Here is a 16,352-nt window from a genome sequence, read left to right on the forward strand (position 1 = left end):
TTTGGCTGACTTGAAAAACCAATGAAGGCAGCCTTTCAGCGCAGAATTTGAAAGTCAGTGATTTTAAAACTAAGGGAGGAAAAAACACCCATTAACACCTCCTGAAATGGCCCTTGAGGTGTGTTGCTCTGGGGTTTAATACTTTGGTATCACCAAAGTATAAATACTTTGTGTGGGATTCTCTTCCAGTGTCTGATGCTGTTAGTCCCTTCATGTGACATCTTCCGGCCCCCACGAGCATTTTCCTTTCCCCGGGCCATCCTCTTGGGTAGGGCCCGGGTGATGGTACCAGGAGGCTTAGAAAGGAGCCCCTTCTCTTCAGAGAAGGTCAGTGTTCTTAGAAAGTTACGGCATTCAATGTGGTTCTGCATCCAGAGTTGTCTGTCATCTGGGCCCTACTGAGGTGGAAGTTCCCTTGTGAGGAAAACCTCTGGATCTAGGGATAGAATGAAAAATTTTGGATTTAGGATGTCGACATGGCAAGAGTGGAGAAGGTTCCATCTCACGGTCAACTTGGATCTACCTGACAGAAGGGAAAGCAGTGACTCATTGGAACATATTTTTACTCTCTCAAAAAAGGCAAAGGAAGAAGGTGATGAAGGGCAACATAACCGAAGACTGTATTACCTCTTCCAGACCAAGGTAGGGGCTGGGTCAAAGCAGATGAGGGGCTAGGAAATGTGCTAAGCTTGGGCCTTAGTCTCCCCATCTGCAGAGTGGGGAGAAGAAACTCCTCCCGAGGGGCCAGGGCCAGCTGAGCAGCTAGCAAGTGTGCAGGGCTGGGGCTGTGCCCCTTGTTACTACTGGGTGCCTACTAAGGACGGCTTGGTTGTAAGGGAGCCCCTTCCTCCACAGGAGATGTGGGGTGCTGTGTGATGTAAGAGGCGGAGGATGCTTAGCTCTCGAGGGGGCCTGGGGCCACCCTGCAGATCCGGACAGCTGACAAGGCTGGGGATGTATCCGGGACATGTGGCTGGGTTTAAGAGGCTCCACCGTTCAGCTGTGATCACGATTGTTCTTTCCAAGGACAGTTGGTGGAGGAAGCAAGGGCACCGGGGAGGGAGCACAGATGTGCTGGATCTCACGGAGGAGGGAAGGGGCCCTTCTGGGGCAGGTGGCCATTTGCAGAAAAGTGGTTTCCCTTGTCTCTTTCTGATTGGGGGGAAGGGGGAGTCATTTCCTGCCCCATCCCAGGAGTAAGCTAAAGTCTATTATTGTAAGTCCAATTCTTAGTGGAGGGTGGTGAGACAAATAAAATGATCTTGGTGTCAGTGAGAAGGGGGGTCCTCCCCTGGGGTTTAGATTTCTGGTCCCCCACCCCAAACTTTGATGTGGGCCAGTGGTTCCCCAACTGTACCAGTAGTTAACAGACTTCTTCTAGCCCCATTCTTTTCTCACTCTTGACTTCTAATCCCTCTTTAAGGGGATCTGAGCAGACAACAATTCCAAAATGTGTAGCCGGTTAGAATAGCCCAGAGCCAAAGTACAGCAAGACCTCTCCCACTCACCCTAGCACTGGGGTTTTGGAGCTCAGCTGGTTGTGGAAAAAGAAGAGAAAAGGGTTGGGAACTGATAACTGGGGATGGGACAACGTGAGGAAAAGCAGCTGCTTTTGTGATCTCTGACAGGTTATGACCAGAGGTCAGCTCCTTAGTGCTAGTGGTGGGTGGCAGGGAGGAACAAGGTTTCTCAGGCAAATCCAGCTGCCTAAATGCTTTATTTGCAGCAGAGATTGTCTCCCTCAGTGGGGTGTAGGGAAGGCAAGTCCCTGGCTTCCCTCATCCCCCTTCCCCCCCTTTAAAAAGTCTTTTTGAAGCAATAAGTCATTATTTAGTTGGAGCTTAATGAACTAAACTGGAGTGTTGTACCAAAGAACCCAAGCGAGAGTGGTAGATACTGGTGGGCGGGCTCTCATGAAGCCTAGAGACCTTTTTCTCTGAGCTGTTAAAGGCTTAAACAGCCTTCCCTGAAGGCACCTGCTGGGACTGAATGGGGCAGTGCAGAAACTGCCCTTTCATTCAGAGCCCCTTGCCAGTTTGGCATTAGCTGACCTGTAGTTTTCAAAGTACAACTGTCAGGTTTTCCTAATATTTCCCAACTCCTCTCCGTGGGATAAGTCCAGGGGAACGGGTGGATGGGTGGAACAGACATTTAACATGCCTCTTGATTCTTTCCAGCCAGCCTGCATTGAGCTGTCTGCCGCCTTGATGCTCAGCCCTTCCCCACAGGTACACATGCAGTGTCAGGCTCACAGACGAAGCCGCAAATACAGGGCAGTGTGCTCTGGGCTTTTCGATATCCTGCTGATTCAGTATTCTAGGACTCTCTTCTTCTGCCTTCCTTTTACCCTAGCTCCTCCTTCCCTTCCCCACAGACCTGGACCAGGGAGCCGCATCCATGAACGTGCCCTAGGGACCCTTAAGTTCAGCTTTATAGGTGGGAGGAGATGGGATTCCCGCCCACTCTAGGCTTTCCTTTTAGGGACTTTGCTTTGTGGTGAGATCCTACAAATGAGACCCATTTGAGCTTATGAAAACTCTTAGAAAAATGGGGGTGTGTGAGGTGACAAAAGGGATGCCAAAGAAAATGGAAGTGAAGATGTCTTGCGCTCTGACCCTTCCTTTAATGACAGATTTCAACCCCCCAGCCTCTGCTTTCCACACTGAAAATTCCCCTAAGTGGGGGCCAGTCTGATGTCAGCCCTGTCTGGCTTCCTTTCCAGGCTGGTTGGGTAAGAACCCGAAGATGGCCGGATGAGGTTCCCTGAGGGCTGGTGGCAGACCTGGGAGACTGGCGGAGTTCATGGCTATAAGAGAGAAGGGTGCTTCCGTGCCCTTCCATGAAAACCCAGAAGTTATTGCAAGTCAGGGTCGCAGGGCTGAAGTTGCAGCCTCTGGAGCCTCTGCTACCTGGGTTCGAATCCTGCCCTGACCACTTGCCCGCTCTATGACCCTTTGTTCTTCCACTTCTTCCTCTGCAAAATGGGTGTTATCCTCCAAGGTGATGGTGAGGATTGAAGGAGAAAATCATTGAGTATTTAGCATAGAGCTTGACACCAAGAAATGTTTCATAAATGCTTGCTGCTTCCCTAATTATTAATTATTATTAGAAGGTTGGAATGGAGGTAAAAGTTTCCCTTCCTCATGCTAATCCATAAGGCTGCCACCTAAAATTTGATAGAGGTGCTTCTCTGGCTGAGTGGACTGCTGGCTTTGTTTCTCTGTCCACAGTCTTCCAAATTGGCCATGAGTCTCCCAAACAGCATAAATGAGGCAAAGCCTCCTCTCTCCTATTTGTATTATAAATCTCTTCCTTCCTTGCAGGGGAAGCAGAGTACATATTAAACTGCACTTAAGTTCGGCAGCGTTGCTCAGACTGGAGGGTGGGTGTGTCCCAGTGAGTAGAGATCAATCTTCTAAGCCGAGGACTTGGGGGGTTTTGAGACACCATTTAGCTGTGTTGAGGGGTTATCAAACAGGCTATCGGGAAGTTGTTTTTCTTGTCAGCCAAATGAATTCCACCCTCCTGCGGAGGGTCCCGGCTAATTGGGAGGTGAGGCCATGAAGCCTGAAAAGGTTGGAGTGGTACAACTGAGCCCCTGGTGGCCGGAAGGCATCTTCCATCAGGGTTATGATAGGGAAGATGCATTTTAGAATATGCCTGCTGGAGCCATCTTGGATACAGCATGTCCCAAGAGAGCTGAGTCATCGTGGACTGAGCTCCCACCCCCATGTCTGGCCCTGAGTGCAGGCCCAGATGTTGACAGCTGCCTCTGGAGGGTGATGGGAGCCTGCTAATGCCAATATCTCCATCGCCTGCAGGCGCTGCTCCCACCCTGGCTTCCTGGTGGGATTTTTCCATGGGACTTTTTCCATGAATCTGCCTTGTGATTCCAGGGCCTATTAAAATCCCCAAGCATTGCCCATGCCTTTTGCTTCCTCCATAGAAAGCGTGCCCGTTCTTATAGAACCCCAGGAATAGAATCAGGGGAAGGAGAGTGGATAAACAGTATAGGGGAGGGGGAGTACCCACAGCATGGCCAGTCCCAATCCTAGTCCTAAGAGGCAAAAAGCCCAACTACATGGGACAATACAACCTTCAAACTACCACTGACATTTTGTTGGCAGGACCCTGAGTATTTGTGACCTGAGCTTCTGGAATAAGGGAATCACGTTGTCTTTGTCCTGGTTGGGGGTTCTGGCTGAGGCACCTCTTGGCTGGCACCAGAGTCATCTCCTGTGCCTCTGTCAGCATTTTCCATTCTTCTGCCTAGTCACACCTTTTCCTCCAGGCAAAGGTCTGGGACCCGGGGCTCCTAACCTTCTTCTCTTGACCCCAAACCCACTTATTCTAGAAGCAAGGCTTTGGAGTGCCTGCAAAGAATAAAGTGGGCTGAGGTAGCATCCCCTGAAGTTCTGCCCCGTGGCCATCTTGATCCTTGGCAAAACTTCTCTCTCTGAATGCTTTAACTAACATCCCCCCCATCCAGCCCTGACCCCGGGATCCCCAAAGGAGTCTGCCTTGGCAGATACTATCTCTTGGTGGCACACCTGCCAGACACTTAAGTCTAACTCTGCCATGGGGAAGTCTCCTCTTTGAAGACGATGCTCTCCTGACATGTTGAGGGAACACAGAGGCAGGAGGCAGGCTACCTCTAGGCAGACGTCCTCTGAGATGGGAGAAACTATGCACAGAAATCTCTCTTAAGTAGATAGGACCGTGGGAGCAAAGCCCTTGTTCATGAGCCCATAGTTCATGCCTTTGCGAAGGGGAAATATCAGTTGACTGAGCAATGAACCTTGCAGAAAAGACTTAATGCTTTTTTTTTTTTGCAGTATACAGATGAGAACCTTGTGGATAAGCTCCCATTCATCTACTTCATGAACTTCGCATCTAGACCTAGCTCTATATTTCAGACAGGCTGGAAAGCATCTAAGGAGGCCCTTCCCCAATTTAACCATTTCTGATCAAACTGTTGTCTCCAAGCAGGGGAAGTATAATACAGAGTTGCCCTGAATGCCTTTTTTTTCTCTCTTCATTCTTTACTATAGACATTGATAAGAATGGATGTGTCACTCGGGGCAGGTGTCATTCTCCTGTGATTGGAATACTGGGATGACCAGCTGTGTCCCAAGTCTGGAGGGATACAGGGTTAGAACTGGAAGGGAAACCTATCCACATCCCCTTCTTAGGCATCACCTTTGAGGCAAGGTGAACCTAATAACGGAGGTACAGGGTCAGCTCTCCAAATTAGAACATCATTAGCGTCCTGAAAAAGCATTTACCGAAACCCCATCCCATAGCACGTTAATCCAATGGTCTTTTTTTTTCTTTTTTTTTTCCCCCAAAGGTGGTTATCTTCCCCTTTTATCCGAACCCTGGCTATCTGTTCTGTCCCCCACTCCCAAGCTCGGTGGAATCTTCCCAGAGTCTACTCTTTCTCTGGGATTCCAAATCGTGCCCCTTGGGCAGAGGTCTTGGCCTCTGTTGCTATTTCTTTAAATTGATCTCTAGCCGAATTCTGAATGTAAAGGTCAGCAGGCGAGGAAATGGCACTTCTAATAGAAAACAATGTGCACTTTCTAAATTTGAACCAAGCCGTTTCCGCTCTTTGATTTAAGTGACTTCCTGGGGTTCCGTGTCAGGCACTGCAGTTGAATCTCTGGCCGGATTCCAACTTAAAATTGCACTCTCTCGGTGAAATTAGAAACTGATCCAGGGTTGGCTTAGCTATTCTAGTAAATAGCATTTAGGCTGAATGTTCAGCTCAGCACTTGGCAATGGGTGATGTGAGTGCCCCTCGGGAGGATTTCCCATCCAAGTTGTCAGAGGTGCACCTACCCAGGGGTTATTAGCCACTAGATGTTGCTGCTCTTAGAAGCAGTGGTAATAAGTTAATGTCCTGGATGTGCAGGCATCCGATACAGCTCTTCCTTCTCTTGTGATTATCTGAAATAAAGGCTTTTGTTTATCCAGCTGATAAACTACATGGGAGCATACAGGGACTGTCTGTCATGGTCACCACATCCTCAGCACTCAGCACAACGCTTAGTACTTATTAGTCGTACTTATTAGTGCTCAGGAAATCTAAACTGTTGCTCTCTGGGATGGTGATAAATTAGAGTATGTGCTGTGTGTCAGGCAAAATGCTAGGTCCTAGATACGCATTTTCTCATTTAGTCCTCACAAGAACCCATTTTACAAATGAAAATACTAAGGCATAGAGGTTAAAGAACCTCATTCACAGTAACACTGCTAGGCAGAGGTGAGAATTTGAACTTGGATCTGATTCCGGAGCCTGTGTTTATAACTGCTAAGCTGTATCTGTCTTAAATCAGGAGCATGTTTCATGGGGGTTATAAGAATGAACTCTGACGGCACAGGTTTGAGCACTAGTTCTGCTACTGATGGTTTTGTGTGACTGTGGACAAGTTACTTTGAACATTAGTTTCCTGTAACTAGAAAAGGGATAATAATAGTAGTTACATTTTAGGTTTATTGTGAAGAGTCAATGACGTAATAAATATGGTGCTTAGAAGAGTCCCTGGCACATAGTAAGTACTAAATAAGTTATTTCTACCACTTACTATTGTTGTTGCTGTCATTATTAATCATCTAAGCCATAATGCTGGAGAGTCCACCAAAGGAATTCCAGTTCCCATTTCATTTGGGCTCCCAAGGACCTGACGGGGGGGTGGGGGTGGGGGTGTTAACAGGCCACATACTGATGCCTGGAATCCATTCTCTCTTCCGCCCCCGACTCCAGGGCCCCTAGAAGCCTGTTTCTCTGCACAGCCCAGGACCTCTGGCCCCATGGAGCCCCCGATCCCACAGAGTGTCCCCTTGACTCCCAGCTCAGTCATGGTCCAGCCCCTTCTGGACAGCCGTATGGCCCACGGCCGGCTCCAGCACCCCCTCACCATTCTCCCCATCGACCAGATGAAGACCAGCCACGTGGAGAACGACTACATCGACAATCCTGGCCTGGCACCCCCCACCGGCCCCAAGCGGACCCGGGGTGGAGCCCCAGAGCTGGCCCTGACACCCGCCCGCTGTGACCAGGACATCACCCACCACTGGATCTCCTTCAGCGGGCGCCCCAGCTCTGTGAGCAGCAGCAGCAGTACGTCCTCTGACCAGCGCCTCTTAGACCACATGGCACCCCCGCCCGTGGCTGACCAGGCCTCCCCGAGGGCCGTGCGCATCCAGCCCAAGGCCATCCACTGCAAGCCACTGGACCTCAAGGGCCCGGCCGTCCCCCCAGAGCTGGACAAGCACTTCTTGCTGTGCGAGGCCTGCGGGAAGTGTAAGTGCAAGGAGTGCGCGTCCCCCCGGACGTTGCCCTCCTGCTGGGTCTGCAACCAGGAGTGCCTGTGCTCCGCCCAGACGCTGGTCAACTATGGCACCTGCATGTGCCTGGTGCAGGGCGTCTTCTACCACTGCACCAACGAGGACGATGAGGGCTCCTGCGCCGACCACCCCTGCTCCTGCTCGCGCTCAAACTGCTGCGCCCGCTGGTCCTTCATGGGCGCCCTCTCCCTGGTGCTGCCCTGCCTGCTCTGCTACCTGCCCGCCACCGGCTGCGTGAAGCTGGCCCAGCGCGGCTATGACCGCCTGCGCCGCCCCGGATGCCGCTGCAAGCACACGAACAGCGTCATCTGCAAGGCAGCCGCCGGGGACGCCAAGGCCAGCAGACCCGACAAGCCTTTCTGACACCTCGGGTCAAGTCCCGGCGCTTCCCCCTGGAAACTTGGTTCCCTTCTCACACCTGAGAGGGGACCACCACAGCGAGGCCAGAGGTTTTAGCATCCTCAGGCTGACCCTGCCAGTCTGCCCACACTCCCTACCCCCAGCTTCTGAAGAAACAGAGACCACAATCACCCATCCTTCTCTTCCCCAAAGGGATGAAGAAGCACTTTGGGGGGGTTTTTTTTGTCTTTTTTTTTTCAGGGTCCTGGAACTTTGTGTGAAACAGATAGTGGCAGGGGCGTGGTGTGGTTTGGGGGCGATTTTTCTTTTTCAGAAGATGGAACACAGATGTGGACACATATCCGGAAGTTGCAGCTGCTTGAATGCCTTCCCAGCCCTCCTCCTCCCTCCCTCTCTCCCTCCCCGCTCTTTTGCATTCTCTCTGGCTGCCTGGGAGGAATCGGTAACTGAGCGGCCAGGGGACCTTGGAAGAAGACCCTTGGAGTTTTGCCGTCTATACCTTCTCCCAGCCTCTTCCCCGGTTTGCCCCGACATCTTGGGGAAGGTGTAGACCCTGGCGATCCCTGTTGTATATACGTGGGAGCCCCCCCTTCGTTCCTCGCTCTGGCCGGAGCCACGGATGGATTTAGGAACCACTGCACAGTACCTTTTCTCCCTTCCAGCTTCCTCACTAACTCTTGGGGGTGTTCCACTCATAACACCGTCCTTCGGCTCTTACTGGGTCACAGACTCACCCGCCCGCTACGTGTCCCAAGTTCTCTCTACTCAGATCTTTTCCAGAAACTTTATGGGTAGAGAAGGCCAGGGCGGCAAATTCGAGACCAAATAGCATTTTGCCAATGAGTCTGAGGCTGTGGTCTCTGGATCCAGTCATTATGTTTTTATAGAATCATTAAACCAGATGCTAACGGTGTTTTAAGAAATAATAGTAAAACACTTGCTTCCTTTTGGGCCACCCCCAGGAAGGGCTGATTTCAAAATCTGGGGGGCGAGCAACCTCAAGGAACACAATCCCCCTCCCCACCAAGAAGAGGATTTTAACAGCAAAGAAGAGAGGCAGCACCTCCCATTGGCAGAGTGAGAGTTGAGGCGAGCTGGGTGTGGGTTTCTTCTCTCTTGATTCTGCTGCTTGCTGTCATAGCCTTTTGTGTACAGTGTCTGTATCTTTAATGTAAATAGACAGATGATGAAAAAAGAGTCTATTTTAGTGTTAGAAAGCCCTGGCGGGGGAGTCAGAAGAATGCGGGTGGGGGAAAGATTCTCCGGGGGCTTTTGGGATTGAGCCCTGCTTCTGTGCGTGGCTACATGAGCCCCTCCCAACAGCCCCCAAAGACGTAGCAACTCTTTCTCTCAAGGTGCTAAAGGACTCAGAAAGTGCAGCTCGTCCGGTGGGTAGGTACTTGTTGCATGCAAAAGCTGTAGTGTGTCCGGTCCTTCCTCCCTAGCTATTGTGCGGGGTTTTTGCTTAGTGTGGTATTTTGTGCCTCCCTCTCTTTCCCCCCATGAGAGGAAGTAGTCTGGGTCAGAAAAGCTACCCCAGGTGATATTGGAAGTGCACTAGGCACAGCGTTTGTAGCATTTCCAGTTTGTTCTGTAGGAACAGAACAGCCTCCAGGAAGGAGGCAAGGAGGCAGGTAGCTGTGATGGTCATGCACCCAGTGCTTCTCAAGGACTTTTTTTTTTTTTCCTTCTTGAAGACTAGTAGTAACATCTTATGTTTTAGAATAAGTTAATTGTAACCGTAGGTATTTATTGACTGGTGGAAAGGAGGGGAGGGTCTTGTTATTTTAGGCTTTATTTATATAACATGCTGGCTTGTAAAAGGCAAATATGAAATACTGCATCTGCGTTTTCTAAGGCTGATTCCTGTAGCTACCTTTGCCACAGTCGTGATGGATGTATGGATGTTCTTGCACAAATCAGAGGGAATGGTAGAAAAAACACATTCAGCCAACCACTTATCCTAATTGAATGTATCAGATGTGTACTGAAGGGACTGGAGATGTTTTCCTCAGAACAGGTGTGCAGAGGTTACCCCTAAAAAGAGGGCACACGTCCTCTCTTGGTGAGACCTCAGAACTTTTCCCAAAGCCCCTCCCTCAAATGTCTCCATGGGAAACTTGACCCAGTGGCAAGTTGCACTTTGGTGATCTTTGGAGTTCTACACGCCCATTCTGTGGAGAATTGATTTACATAAGCTGTGCATACACACACACACATACATACATACATACATACATACATACATACATTCATTCATTTACCCCTGCTCCACCGTCTCTATCTACATAGACCCTGTTACCTGGCAAACAGCCTCCTGAACCCTGACTTTTTGTGTATATAGTTATAAACATGAATTTTTCTGGGTTTTGGCTTTCTTTTGTCCCTTCCCCCTGTTTTGGCTTGTTCTTTTTGGTTTGCATCTACCCTGCTAGATGGATGTCTGCAGAACTCTCTGTGTCCTGTGTGCTCAGCTTTGGTTCACCCAACTTTGTTGCATAGCTGTCCCTCGGCATGTTTTTCTTGGCAAAAAGAAAAAATAAAACTGGCTTGCCCATGGCCCCCGGGGGCCAGTCAAGGGCCACTGAGGGACCAAGCTTTCGGAAACACGACACATTTCTGTGGCTGCTTCTGGCTGGTTGCGTGTCCTGTCACCAATGGCTTGCTTGGCTGGATTATGTCTCATGTTGACCTTTTTTTGAAAAGTGCCAGCTGCTTCCCACTTCTGTTTGACCTGGGGTGGCTGGTGGTTCTGCCTGGAACTGGGGGTGGGATCCACAAACCTGGGTCCAGGATGCTTGTCCTAAGGGGCCAAGGCTGCTTCCCCTCAAGGGTGGGTTTGTGAAGGCCCAACACTCCAGCCGGCACCCTGGGAACTGGGTCTACGAGAGCCCAGCCCTCGCAGGTAGATGATGGGGTACAACCAAGGCTCCTGAAGGTCCCTGGCTGGGAGGAGTCAAGGCCAGTCCCTGCTATTGATATGGGCCCTTCACAGCTGACCGAGTTGGAAGACCATCACATGATGCACCTGGTTCTTTCCGCGTTCTGGAGTCTGCGTGCATCCCTGTTGGGCATCGAGCGAGGCCCAGTTAGATTATGATGAGTCCAAGTGTGGAAAGTGTGGGCTGGGACCAGCATCCAGATCCCGTCACCTTCATGGTCTCTGTGCTGCCCCAGGAGATGTCCGGTGGGGTGTAGGCAGCACAACTTGGCACTGTGCAAGTCACTAGGGCATCCCGCAGACTTCACTGGCCTTCTGGTTCATGCCTCCAGGAAGCATTTTCATGCCGTCTGCTTACTGTGACAGGTGATGACAAATCTTACGCTGCCATTTTTTGCTGTGGGTAACTGTGGTGTCTTATCTTGCTTTCTCTTCTCACTGCCCCACGGTTTGGTTTCATGTTACAAACAGAAAAGCTGTTCAAGGGTCCCACCCTGGCACATTTTCCCTCTTCACTGTAACCCCTTCTCACCCCACATCAAAAGTTACCACAGAAGGTTTCCTTTGTATAGAATATTTATTTTGAAGCTCTATTTTAATAGTATTTATTTTAGAAAGTCTACTATTGTAAGAGTTCTTCTGTTTGTGAAGAAAAAGCAAGTTAAAAACTGAATGTACTGATCTAGAAAATATATATAAATATATATTGTTAAATATACACAGGACTGCCGTTTCTCTGTGTGTCTGTGTGTTCACACTCCCAACATCTTCACCCAGCAAGGTGCCTCATTTGTCAAAGAACAAATGGAAATGAGTAGCCAAGCTCTGGCAGACAAAGAGGCAGGGGGAGAGGGCTCCTGGCCCTTGTCCTGCCTCTAGGATGACCTGAGAGTCGGTGGAGGAAAGCTTCACTTTCTTATGAAGCTGAATCCTGCCAGATGCTAAATCCTCTGGCAAGCCCTCCTCCTACACGAGGGTGCATTGTTAACAGATGGACAGCAAAACTGGGAAGTGGGAGAGGTTCATCTGACCTGCCCATTTGACAAAAATTCTGCAACTCTCCTTTTAGCCTTGGTGCCCCCAAGCAGATTTTCATGTACCTACACCTACAGGCTTACAGAAGGCAAATACAAAAGCCCTTGGCAGTTTCCTTATTTTCACTAGATTGGTGCATATTGCACAACACCCGTCCCCTCTGACCTCTAAAGACTTGCATCTATTACATGACTTGCCTCGGCCTTTCCAGTGCACCTTCCATCTATCTATCCCTCTATCTCCCCACCATGCAGCCACTTCTCAGATGATCTATTTTCGATTCATATGCCAATCACAAGGAACGTTGGGCTTTTATGTGAACACATACCTCTTGTTTGCTGAAAGAGTAATTGAGAAATAGACATTTTTCTGTTACCAGTAAGTGGGGTCCGACAGCCAGCAATGGTGGGGGGAAGGGGCTGGAGGGAGAGGTGAGATCAGGAGCCCTGGGTCCAGCTCTGGTTTTCTCTGGGGTCACCGGTTATGGCGTCTTCCAAGTCGTTGTGAAAGCCTCGGGGTCCTCTTCGAGACCTCCAAAGCCATTGCATTCCAAGGATTCCCTGGTCACTGTCCAAGAAGGCACAAAAGATGTCCTTCCTTATTGTGGTCTTGTCTGCTTCTTCTCGGCCTGACCTTGTGGCTTGTCCCTCTCCTGCATGATGGCGTCTCCCTTCGCTGACAAGGTAAGTAACTGACACTTGGAGGTGGTTATTTTTTTTCCTTGGCTCAGTCCCAGATACTGTACCAGGCTTTAAGTCTTGGGTGTCCTGATAGGTGGGGACATGGGTCAGGCCTGCCCCTGGTTTTACTTTTTTTTCTAGTGCTTAGACTCACCCAAATACTCTTGAGGAGATGGGAGCTAAACAAATGTGAGCTTGTTTTTTAAAATACAGTGTCCAGAGCAAAAGTTCCACATGTGCCTCCATTGTCTTTCTTTCTTTGACTGGCCCTGTTCCTCTTTGTTCCCAGTTATGAAATGACTTAGGTGACTTAGCATGTAGTGAATGGTTCCTTTTTGCCAGGCACTGAACACACTTGGCCGAAAACCATTGTTCGTTACCTCTTAGAGATGCAGAAATTGAGGGTCAGAGAAGGTGTTACATGCCTGCTAGTTACATGGTTGAAGGGTAGACAGGAAAATGGAAAGTTGAAGGTTTAGCAACTTAATTTGGGGAAGAAGCACAGGATGGAATAAAAAGACTACCCAGTGATAGAATTTTTTTAAAAAAAGGGAAGAAGAATTTCAACCCTCTCCACACCCATAACCACACACCTCCTATGAGGGCACCACAAGCCTGATGCTCATCCAACAAAGAGAGAAGAGTGGGGGCAAGCTGGGGGGAGGTCCCAGCTCTGATGGCAGACAACCAGAACCCCTTGGGCAACTTTGTCATCAGGCCAGGAGGCCCCCAGCCCCTTCTGCATCTCCCCAGCTGGCCCCTGCACCCTGCTGAATCTGCACCTTGAAATGAGCTCAACTTCCCAAAGTTCATTTGTGAGCTCATCGAATGCACCCCGGATGGAGGTGTGTGCCAGATGAAAGCTGAGAGGACATTTTTAAGAGTCTTTAAGTTTATTCATCAGAACTTTAATAAAACAATATGTCCATGGCCTGGGGCAGGTATAATTTTCATAATTTATGGGTCTCTGAGACAGGAAGAGAGCTCAGGGTTTTATTGTGTTTTGCACGATAAATGGCATTCCAATTGTCTACATGATGTTCCTTAAGGACTGTTGTCTGGCAGGAACACAGGCCTTCTGGAGCCCACCTGGGCCTCAAGGCCTGAGGCAAGGGATAATTATGAATACATCTGTATCTTTTAAGCAGGAGATGACTGAAAAACTCCCTAGTTTCCTTCTGTCATTAGAAGACACTTCCTATGCCGACACCTATATTAACATTTAACTGTTGCAAGGGTTGGAACCCTCCCTGCTCCCTTCCTCCCCCACCTTCTTTCTCCCTTGGGTCTGGCCTCTTTCTTTCCTGTACCTGAAGAGACTAAGGTAACCAGTCTCCTGACTGGCTCCACTCCCACTGGGCGTGGTGAGGGAGGGAGTGGCTTCGGACTCTGAACAGAAAATCCACCCATGACAAAGCAAAGGAAGAGCTTCAGGTGATTCTCTGTTGGAGTCAGTAGTTGGAATACCTGCAGTACTCTAGAAAGCCTTCACAGAGTAACAGAGGTCAAGTGGCCTTAGGAAACCATTACAAAAGCTACTGCTTCTGAGCAAAGACACTGCATTATCATTGACAATCTTGAAAACAATCAAATTAGGTTGATATAATCAGTCTCATTTTATAGAGGAGAAACCCCCTCCCAGGCTCAGAGAGGGTAAGTCACTCACCCAAGGCCACACAGCTGATAAGTGGTGGACCTTCCTCCACAGCTTGTGTACTGCATGCTAAAGTCCTATTCTAACTTTCAGACCCGATCCAAAGATCACCTCCCCTGGGATGCCCCCTAGTGCTTCTGTAGGAGTCAGTAGGGTAGGTGATCTTTAAACAATACATAGACTGATTGGGATGGGGCCGGAACCCGGGTATAAGCACCGCTTCACAACACCCCATATGAAATATTGGGGCCCCATCCTCAAACTGATCTCAGGAAGGATGCTGCGTTACCACATGACATTGTAACAACCCTCCCTACGTTGCTCTTGGCCAGCCTTCCTCATTTCCTCTGCAACTGAAAGAGGAATTGCTTCCCCAGACGTGTGGAATTATTTGGACTGTGGTGGCCAGAGACAAGAATCTTCACGGGAGAGGGGGAGCTTAACCCAGCTAATTCAGAAGTGTAGTCTGGTGGCTTGTGGGTGTGTGGGGCGGCAGAACTGCTCCGGGAGAGACGCGCACACAAGGTTTAAGGGAGAAGGTCCCCCTCTGGGCTTCCAGGGGCAAAGTACAAAGAGGGCACAGACCAGGGCCACAGCAGCCCGGGTGGAGTGGAAGGCAGCAGGGCTAGGGTCTGGGGACCCCCATGTTTATAAGCTGAGTTCCTCCCAACCCCCCAGGCTACTGCTTGACCAGTTTCCAGGCAATGCTCCAGCCAGCCCTGCATTACCAAGGCTCTCTGAGGTGGCGGATCTAATCGGATTAAAAAACTAGTGTCCATCCAGACGGAGCCATTTCCCAGAGAGTGGGCACAGCCAGGGCCCTGGGCCTCACTGAGAAGTGACCGCCACTTCCGCAGGCCTCTCCTCTTAGGGCCATGTGCTGGGAAGAGCAACTGAGCCTTATGGTCCCAATGCCCAGGGCCCTGCTCTGCCACCTTCTCTAGTGTGACCTCGGGAGGGTCACTGCCTTTCTAACAGCAGTTGGAGGATTCGACAGTGGCTGTGTGCAGCACTGATAAACGTTGTTACCAATATCTTAGAGGTGAAAACATGTCTCATAGAACAGCAGAGAATAGAAGAACTCAGTCTCCTTTCCTCTTGGCCTCAGTTTCTCCGCCTTTAGCCTGGAAGTGTGGACCACGTAGGCAAGACACCACAGACTACAGCCCACAGTGTTTTCAAAAACTGTTGGTTGTTCTTTGAAAATGAAGAGGTTTCCAAGCCCAGATCTAAAACTTCTCATGAAAAATAAAAAGCGCTGGCAGGGGACTTCCCTGGTGGTGCACTGGTTAAGAATCTGCTTGCCAATGCAGGGGACATAGGTTCAAGCCCTGGTACGGGAAGATCCCACATGCCGCGGAGCAACTAAGCCCATGCGCCACAACTAGTGAGCCTGCGCTCTAGAGCTCTGGAGCCACAACTACTGAGGCTGTGTGCCACAGCTATTGAAGCCCGCACGCCTAGAGCCCGTGCTCTGCACACAACAAGAGAAGCCACCGCCTGAGAAGCCCGTGCACCACAACGAAGAGTAACCCCCGCTCGCCGCAACTAGAGAAAGCCCACGCACAGCAACAAAGACCCAACACAGCAAAAAAAAAAGTAAATAAATGAATAAATAATAAATAAATAAATAAATTTTTTTTAAAAAGCGCTGGCTGCTCTGGACTCCCCATTGCAGCAAATGGTCAGAGCTGAAAGGCAACTAACGGCCTTTTGCTAACAGGGCAGGGTCCCCTCACTCTCACATAGTATCCCCCCGACCCCAGTTCACTGCCCGAGTCCCCTGGGCTGAGCGCCGGCTGGCATTAATCATGGTGTTTGTACCTTGATGTCCCTTAGCCCAGTCTGCTTCTCTTTTTTACATCATCTGCCTGTTCTCTGCTCCTGACACCAGCTGGTGTCAAGTCTGACTGGTCTCCTTGGGCAGTTAAACCCAAAACAGGATGTCCCAACCCCCATCTAGAGGGCTTCCTAAGGATGCCCACCTTGTAGGCATGTCACTCAGGCACAGGTGCCAGAGTCATAATCCCAGAGAGGACATCTGAGGTCATGGAAGCCGGTGGTTCTTAGCCTAGGATTTGGGGGTAGGGGCGTGGGGTAGAGGGAGCCCTTTGACACTGTAGATAAATTTCTGTGTGTTTGTGCTTTTTGTCTGAGAGACACTTTCCAGATTCTCAGAGGGGTATGTGACCCATCAAAATGTGAAGAATCACTGGTCCAATCCACTCACCTCTATCGTATGGACGGGGAGGTGAGGCCCTGAAAGCAGCTTGTCCAAGTCACGCAATGGGTTGGCTGCAACGCCAAGAAGAGGAGCCAGGCTTTCTGTCTC

At 49.9% G+C, this 16,352-nt stretch overlaps 1 protein-coding gene across 1 annotated transcript; it reads left to right on the forward strand.

Annotated features, from left to right (window-relative positions):
- Window positions 1-586: 586 nt before the first annotated feature.
- SPRY4 (sprouty RTK signaling antagonist 4) lies at window positions 587-7,713 on the forward strand (the record flags this gene model as incomplete). The annotated part of the gene is made up of 3 exons (XM_079704102.1): window positions 587-642; window positions 2,375-2,436; window positions 6,767-7,713. Exons 1-3 carry the CDS (start codon window positions 596-598, stop codon window positions 7,711-7,713), a joined length of 1,056 nt encoding a protein of 351 aa, XP_079560228.1. The 5' UTR covers window positions 587-595.
- Between the last annotated feature and the right edge of the window lie 8,639 nt (window positions 7,714-16,352).

Source organism: Hyperoodon ampullatus (genome assembly GCF_949752795.1).
Source record: "Hyperoodon ampullatus genome assembly, chromosome: 4".
In the NCBI taxonomy this organism is placed as follows: Eukaryota; Metazoa; Chordata; class Mammalia; order Artiodactyla; family Ziphiidae; genus Hyperoodon; species Hyperoodon ampullatus.